The sequence below is a fragment of the Neovison vison genome, chromosome 1 (assembly GCF_020171115.1).
Source record: "Neovison vison isolate M4711 chromosome 1, ASM_NN_V1, whole genome shotgun sequence".
Lineage (NCBI taxonomy): Eukaryota > Metazoa > Chordata > Mammalia > Carnivora > Mustelidae > Neogale > Neogale vison.
In genome coordinates this window covers 240,742,892-240,751,236 of record NC_058091.1, presented here as the reverse complement: position 1 = coordinate 240,751,236, position 8,345 = coordinate 240,742,892, and the positions used below count along the sequence as shown (strand labels likewise).

The 8,345-nt window shown below is 46.1% G+C and overlaps 1 protein-coding gene across 4 annotated transcripts in view; it reads right to left on the bottom strand.

Moving 5' to 3' along the window:
• Positions 1 to 7,235: 7,235 nt before the first annotated feature.
• The window catches only part of CDC25C (cell division cycle 25C), a 32,448-nt gene continuing 31,338 nt past the window's right edge, over positions 7,236 to 8,345 (bottom strand). For 3 of the 4 annotated variants that reach the window (XM_044226707.1, XM_044226714.1, XM_044226722.1), the window contains one exon: positions 7,237 to 8,153. In XM_044226707.1, the coding sequence (XP_044082642.1) occupies positions 8,004 to 8,153 (150 nt within the window). In that variant the 3' untranslated portion in view covers positions 7,237 to 8,003. Of the gene's footprint in view, positions 8,154 to 8,345 lie in introns of all 4 variants that reach the window. The other variant, XM_044226732.1, reaches the window with a different exon arrangement.

The window sequence follows — 8,345 nt, the reverse complement described above, 5'->3', positions numbered from 1 at the left end:
AAGGAAGTGGAGGGTTTCACCCCCAACCCCTGCAGCCCAAACCCTCTCCTCACTTGTGCAGAGGCCTGGCAGAGGGCCAGGAGGAGGGTATTGAGAAGTGCAATATAAACCTCTGAGATTTATTGGCTGCTGCTTCTGAATATGGCCAGCCTGCTGTGGCCTCTGGGGGGCATTTGCCGATATAATCAGCCCTGAAAGAGAGTCATTCCAGCCAGGGGTGTAAATCACCCTTCAAAAGCTGGGAGAGAGACATGTGGCCCTAGATAAGGAAGGAGAGATGTGGCCTCTTGTGCCGTTTCCTCCCTTCTCCTGCCCAGGGGGAGCTAGTTCCTGAGCTGTAATGCACTTTAAATGGAGTTTGGTCTTCGTTTTAATCTCTATCTGCCCTTCCAGTCTTCCAGGAGAGCTGTGAAAGTGAACATCTGGCTCCTCAGCTTTTGTACAGGGCCTGATTTCCCCCAGCTCCATACTACCTCTGTATGTTAAGTCAGAAAGTTGTAGCTGGGCACAGATAGCCCCCACTGTCCACTCCACTCTGGCAATAGTTTCAAAATGGGATTTAAAAGCAAAGGGTAACTTGGGGCACCAGGTGGCTCAGTCAGTTAAGTCTGCCTTCAGCTCAGGTCATAATCCCAAAGTCCTGGGATCGAGCCCCAGCATGAAGCCCACTCTCCCTCTCCCTCTGCCATTCCCCCTGATTCTGCTCTCTCTCTCAAATAAATGAATAAAATTAAAAAAAAAAAAAAAAAGAGGCAGGAGCGCCTGGGTGGCTCAGTGGGTTAAGCCTCTGTCTTCAGCTCAGGTCATGACCAGGGTCCTGGGATCAGCTACATGCTGGCCTCTCTGCTCAGCATGTAGCCTGCTTCCCACCCCCCACCCTTGCCTGCCTCTCTGCCTACTTGTGATCTCTCTGTCAAATAAGTAAATAAAATCTTTAAAAAAAAAAAAAGCAAAGGGAAACAATTTCAAGATTTTATTTATTTATTTGAGAGAGAGAGAGAGAGAGAGAGCATGCATAGCCAGGGGAGAGAAATTCAAGCAGACTCAGTGAGCACAGAGCCTGACTCAGGACTTGATCTTACAATACTGAGATCAGCCCTGAGCCAAAACCAAGAGTCAGGTGCCTAACCAATTGTGCCACCCAGGGGCCCCAATCGGTAACCATTTCAGATGGTTGGGATGCTAGGAAATAGCTGAAAGACCTATGAATCAATAGAGGTTGGGATGGGAGGAGTTAAGAGGTGTCACCTCTGCCCTAACCCTCCTTCAGCAAACAAGCCCAATCAAGTTTGGGTGGCAGGATAGGGTGAGAAAAGGCATGTGCTCAGGATGCATACTCTGAGTATCCATTCAGTGCCATCCCCATGGAATGGACCAGGAAGGCAGGAAGAAACTCAAACTGCTAGGCTGACAGCAATGCCCAATTCCACCTGTAACAGGCCAGCCTTTCTGTGAGAATGAGATGCTGGACCATCTTTCTGTCTGGGCACTGGAGTGGAGAGCCTGACATCACAGGGCCTTGGATGATGATTGGAAGCCAAAGGTAGGGGAGGGATGAGGAAGCCTCTGTAAATAATTATGAGTCCAGGAGTTATATGGACAGCTCTTCCAGCACACCCTCTCCCCACCAACCACATCCCCTGTGACTGCCAACACCTGCTAGATAAGCAGCATTGCCTTTGGGAACCTTGTGGATAATGACAAATGAGCCTGTCCTTTCTACAAAGATGATGCTACTCAGCTATCATTCAATTCAGTAATGTCTTTTGAGACTGATTATGGGTTCAACTTTGAACCAGGTGCAAACATGATTAAGAGACAAACCCTGCCCTGAGAGGCTTTGCAATCCACTGCTTGGGCTCAACAGTCTAAAAACCTTGTATCTTTTTTTTTTTTAAAGATTTTATTTATTTATTTGACAGAGTGAGATCACAAGTAGGCAGAGAGGCAGGCAGAGAGAGAGAGGAAGGGAAGCAGGCTCCCCGCTGAGCAGAGAGCCCGACGCGGGACTCGATCCCAGGACCCTGAGATCATGACCCGAGCCGAAGGCAGTGGCTTAACCCACTGAGCCACCCAGGCGCCCCTAAAAGCCTTGTATCTTATTCCATTTTCATTTGTAATCATGGTTTTCTACCTTCTCTCAAGCCCTCTCTCACTGGAAGCTTTAATTCCTGCTGCTACCCTTACCTAGGGTCTTAGCAGTATGGTGAATAGTTACGAACACAAGCTTTATAGACTGCCTGGATTCAACTGCCATTTTCAACAAAGGCTGGATGACCTTGGGCACAGCACTTAATTTTTCCTTGCTACAGTTTCTGCAGGAGTAAAATTAATAATAGTATCTACTTCATGTAACAATTATCAGGATTACACAAGTATATAGTAAAGAGTTTCTCATAGTACCTGGCACAGAGCACACAGTGAATAAATGCTATCATTCAAAGTAGCAGGCAGGAGGGCGCCTGGGTGGCTCAGTGGGTTAAGCCGCTGCCTTCGGCTCAGGTCATGATCTCAGGGTCCTGGGATCGAGTCCCGCGTCGGGCTCTCTGCTCAGCGGGGAGCCTGCTTCCTCCTCTCTCTCTCTCTGCCTGCCTCTCTGCCTACTTGTGATCCCTCTGTCAAATAAATAAAATCTTTTTTAAAAAAAAGGGGGAATTACATTTCCTCAATTTAAAAAAAAAAAAATAAACAAAGTAGCATGCAGGAGTTAATTTTTCTGTGAACTTGACCTGCTCCCACCACCAGACTTGCTGCCTTGGAGATGGAGGCTACAGTACCTTTTTCCTTTGCTAGTGGGCCAGACTGCATACAGGGATGGGAAAAAAGGGAACCATTCTCTACCTTGCCAGACTTTTGAGGGCAGGAACAGTATAATTGAATACCTGTGGTAATTAAAATTGACAACCCCAGATACACATTTAAAGGAACTGGTGTTTCCTCAACATTTGCCTGAACTGAATGGGGAAGGGGGAAATGTAATCTTCCATACCCCCTCCCACTTTATAATCCTGATGAGAAAAGGAAAATGCTCCTCCCTTCTCTATGCCAGAGGCCAGCCAGGTCCTGGACTAAGACTGAAAACCATGTTTTGTTTTTGTTTTTAAAAAAATGTATTGTAGGGGCACCTGGGTGGCTCAGTGGGTTAAGCCACTGCCTTCGGCTCAGGTCATGATCTCAGGGTCCTGGGATCGAGTCCCGCATTGGGCTCTTTGCTCAGCAGGGAGTCTGCTTCCTCCTCTCTCTCTCTGCCTGCCTCTCTGCCTACTTGTGATCTCTCTCTGTCAAATAAATAAATAAAATCTTTAAAAAAAATGTATTGTATTTATTTGAGGAAAAAAGAGCAAGTGGGGGAGGAGCATATAGAGATGGACAAGCAAAAAGCAGACTCCACACTGAGCATGGAGCCCAACGTGAGGCTCAATCTCATGACCCCAAGATCACGACCCAAGCAGAAATCAAGAGTCAGAGGCCTAAATGACTAAGCCAGTCAAGTCAGTTTTTCAGGCACCCCCTGAAAACCTTGTTTTTTTTTTTTTTTTTTTTTAAAGATTTTATTTATTTATTTATTTGACAGGTAGAGAACACAAGTAGGCAGAGAGGCAGGCAGAGAGAGAGAGAGAGAGAGAGAGGGAAGCAGGCTCCCCCGCCAAGCAGAGAACCCGATGCGGGACTCGATCTCAGGACCCCGAGATCATGACCTGAGCCAAAGGCGGTGGCTCAACCCACTGAGCCACCCAGGCGCCCCTGAAAACCTTGTTTTTAGAAAGAACGGTTTAGAAAGAATCTTCATTTCTTGACTTTATGTTGAACAAATACAATCAGTGTTAGTATAAAGCTAACCTAATATACAACACATGCCAAGGTCTCCCGCCTGGGATCTTAGCCCTTAGTCTCATCTGTGGAGCCCAAGCAACCCGTACAACCCTGACTTCTTAAGAATCTATAATTGAGGGCGTCTGGGTGGCTCAGTGGGTTAAGCTGCTGCCTTCAGCTCAGGTCATGATCTCAGGGTCCTGGGATCGAGTCCCGCATCAGGCTCTCTGCTCAGCAGGGAGTCTGCTTCCTCCTCTCTCTCTCTGCCTGCTTCTCTGCCTACTTGTGATCTCTGTCAAATAAATAAATAAAATCTTAAAAAAAAAGAATCTATAATTGAGGCTCTTATATATTTAACATCTAATACAGTGAATAGAAAGGCGTACTATTCTTTGGTAAGGATTTGGTAAGAGCAAATCCATTCAGGGTATAGACACTGGAGCCATACTGCCTGGGTTCAAACCCCAACTCTACTGTTCATTAGCTGTGTGATCTTAAACAAGAAACTTTTTTTTTTTTAAGATTTTATTTATTTGTCAGAGAGAGAGCACAAGCAGCGGGGAGCGGCAGGCAGAGTAGACAGAGGGAGAAACAGGCTCCCGCCGAGCAAGGAGCCCGATGGGGGACTCAATCGCAGGACCCTGACACAGATCATGACCTGAGTGGAAGGCAGCCACTTAACTGTCTGGATGCCACCCAGGCATCCCTTAAACAAGTTACTTAATCCCTCTGTGTCTCAATTCCTTTACCTGTAAAATGTGCAAAATAATAAGTGCCTGCCTCACAGAATTGCTGTGAAAATTAAATGAGTTTATACATATAAAATGAGTTCATAAAGTCTTGCATACAGTAAGCACCTGAAAAATATTAGTTACTATTATTATTCCTGAAAACAACATGAATCAAATCACATGGCACCTATGCAAAGGGAGGACATTATAAGAAATTATATAGGCAGCAAATTGGAGCCTTTTAGGCAAATACAATTTTTTTTCCACAAAGTAGATAAAAATAATTAAGCTCTAGTTTTTGTTTTGCAACTCCAAACTTCCACTTAATTAAGATTACTGTAATGGGAACATGTGTACCAGTCTCTTCCTGGGGAGGGGGGTTGGTTCCACTTTTCTGGGGAAAACGATCAGAAAATGACCCACTAAGGTAGGCAGTGAGTTAGGGGATCCCTTCCTCATACTTGGAAGTGGAGGTGCTTCAAACATTTTCCTCCTCAGGCCACCAGGAATACCTGTTTGGCAGGGATAAGTACGTGGGGGGTGGGACAGAGGAGCAGAGTACTCCCTTCAGCCATCTGCACCTAATGGGGAAACAGCTTTTCTCTCCTTTCCCCTCCGCCCTTCTGAGCTCTGAGCTCAAGGGCTCAGGGAGAGGGCCAGGTAGCTTTCCTGTGGGCAGAGGCAGATTGGGCGGTGGAGGCAGCAGGCTCTAGAAGCTGCATTAAAGAATACCACAGTGCCCTCTGCTGGGAGGCACACATAAGGCACTCCAGAAGAGCCCTGGCTCCTCCTTGCAGACAACAACAGTCCAGCCACAGCCCTTCTTCCCTCCCGCTCACTTAAAAAAGGTTTCCATGCTCCAGAACTCAGGAAGAGGTCACTTTGGTCTCTATTCTGTCTCATCCAGGCTTCAGAGCTCTTTGTCCTTTTCTTTTTTTTTTTTTTTTTAAGATTTTATTTATTTATTTGACACACAGAGACAGAAATCACAAGTAGGCAGAGAAGCAGGCAGAGAGAGAGGGGGAAGCAGGTTCTCCGCTGAGCAGAGAGACCGATGTGGGACTCCACACCAGGACCCTGAGATCATGACCTGAGCCAAAGGCAGAGGCTTAAGCTACTGAGCTAACCAGGTGCCCATCTTTGTCTTTTTCTAGTCCTGGGCTATCACTCCCACTAGGTTAATATGGGAGAGTGACAATTTTGAGTCAATTCCACTGCCACCCCAGGAACATAGGGGTGTATCTCACTATGAAGACAAAAGCCTACTTGCCTTAACAACTCTAAGAATGTAAAGCCTGGGATAGTGCTGAAGAATGCACTTTAAAAGGTTTCCTTTTTTTTTTTTTTTTTAAGATTTACTTGACAAAGAGAGAGAGGGTGCACAAGCAGGGGGAGTGGGAGAGGGAGAAGCAGGCTCCCTATTGAGCAAGGAGCCTGATGTGGGGCTTGATCCCAGGACCCTAAAATCATGACCTGAGCCGAAGGCAGATGCTTAACCAACTGAGCAACCCAGGTGCCCCTAAAAGGTTTTCTTTAAAAAAAAAAAAAAAAAAAAGGGGCGCCTGGGTGGCTCAGTGGGTTAAGCCGCTGCCTTCGGCTCAGGTCATGATCTCAGGGTCCTGGGATCGAGTCCCGTATCAGGCTCTCTGCTCAGCAGGGATCCTGCTTCCTCCTCTCTCTCTCTGCCTGCCTCTCTGTCTACTTGTGATCTCTCTCTGTCAAATAAATAAATAAAATCTTTAAAAAAAAAAAAAAAAGTAAGTAAAAGGTCTTCCTTAAGTCTAATGGCTCTTGTTTGCTACTTTTCTATCCTTTTATTCCCTACCTTCAGACAGCACATATCTCTACTTCCATCTATCCCAAGTCCTAAACTCATCTCTGAGAGATGGGAAATGAAGTCAAGGAAAGAGATGGGAAATGGGAAAAGTCAAAAGTCTATTGAGGTTGTAGATTAGGAATTTTTTTTTTTTTTTAAAGATTTTATCTATTCATTTGACAGAAAGAGAGAGATTACAAGTAGGCAGAGAGGCAGGGGGAAGCAGGCTCCATGCCGAGCGGAGAGCCCAATGTGGGGCTCAATCCCAGGACCCTGAAATCATGACCTGAGCTGACAGTAGAGGCTTAACCCACTGAGCCACCCAGGCAACCCTAGATAAGGAATCTTTTTAAGCCCAACTCAGGCCTATAACCTGCTTTAGAGATGTTAATCACTATGGTTTTCTTTTCTTTTTTTTTTTTTATTTTATTTATTTATTTGACAGAGAAAAATCACAAGTAGATGGAGAGGCAGGCAGAGAGAGAGGGGGAAGCAGGCTCCCTGCTGAGCAGAGAGCCCGATGCGGGACTCGATTCCAGGACCCTGAGATCATGACCTGAGCCGAAGGCAGCAGCTTAAACCACTGAGCCACCCAGGCACCCCTCACTATGGTTTTCTGAACCTAGTTATCACGGAGTGCTGAGTGTGGAGCATACTTTTAGGTAACTCATTCTTGGAATGGTCTAAAAAAGGAAAGCTGGAATATTGCTAAAGAAGGCAATTTAAAAGGTTTTTCTTAAGAGGTGCCTGGGTGCCTCAGTTGGTTAAGTGAGCCCTACCTCGGGCTCTGCGCTGGGCAGTGAGATTCTCTCTCTCCCCCTCTCCCTCTGCTTCTTCCCCTTACCTCACCCCACCCCACCCCTGCTTAAAAAAACAAAACAAAACAAAAGTTTTCCTTACTTCCAGTATTTAGTGGTTCTCAAGCCTCAGCATGCATCAGAATCATTTAAAAGGGAAATAATTTTAAACCCATAATTCTGAGCCCTCAGAGGTCTTGCTTTAGTAGGTCTGCTGTGAGGCCTGAAAAATTTACATTTCAAACAAATTCAGATAATGCCTATGATCCAGAGCCCAAATCTGAGAACAAACGGTCTAGAGAAAAGCACCTTAGCCTCAGCTGTATATCAAGATTGTTACACCTTTGTCTAAAGGAGATGAATTTGATGATCTCTTCCTTATAAAGATTTTCTAGGAGTAGAAAGGGTTCACAATCAAATTTCTCATTCTGCAGTGTTTATTTTCCCACTTAAGAAAAAGGGAGAGAAGTAAACACAGAAGGCAAGTACAGAGAAAAAAGTTGGACAACTCTGTTGCAACAGGCAGGAACCCAGGGAAAGAGCTGGCCGGCTTGTGAGAGGACTTGTCTAAATGGAAAGAGAATGCAAACACTTCCTGAAGCAACATAAATCTCCATGTAACTGAAGGCCACACCCTTCTAGAGCCAGCTCCAGGACTCAGTCACCACCCAGCAGCTCTGCTAAAACCAACCCCCAGGCCTGGAATTTTATTAGCTTGGCAGCTTGTTGGCTTGCAAACATCTTCTAACAATCCTGGGTTTAGTCATATACAACATGGCTTCTTTCTGCTCAGTGTTTCTACTGTGTCTTTTGGTGACTCCTAGAGAGCCAATCACTGACCCACTATCATGGGCTCACATCCTTCACCAGTAAGGCAATCTGCTCCTGCAGCTGCCGCTCCCCTTCCCATGCTTTGCTTTGGCTTCGACACCTCAGCAGCTCAGCCTTATGGTCTTGATGATGCATAGGACAGTAGCTCTGTGGTTCGCACAGCTCCTGAAAGGTAGGGGACAAAGTAAGGGATACTCTAGTCTCCAGAACTTTACTAGATTTAATAGAGATGCTGCTGGTGGTAGCTAAGAAGGAGCAGGAGTTTGTTCCCGGAGGGCTTTGCAGGCCCTGGAAGTTGCATGCTCAAGTTGGCTCCCCCAAGCCTGAGCTCTCCTGTTGTTGCCCCATGTGGCCCAT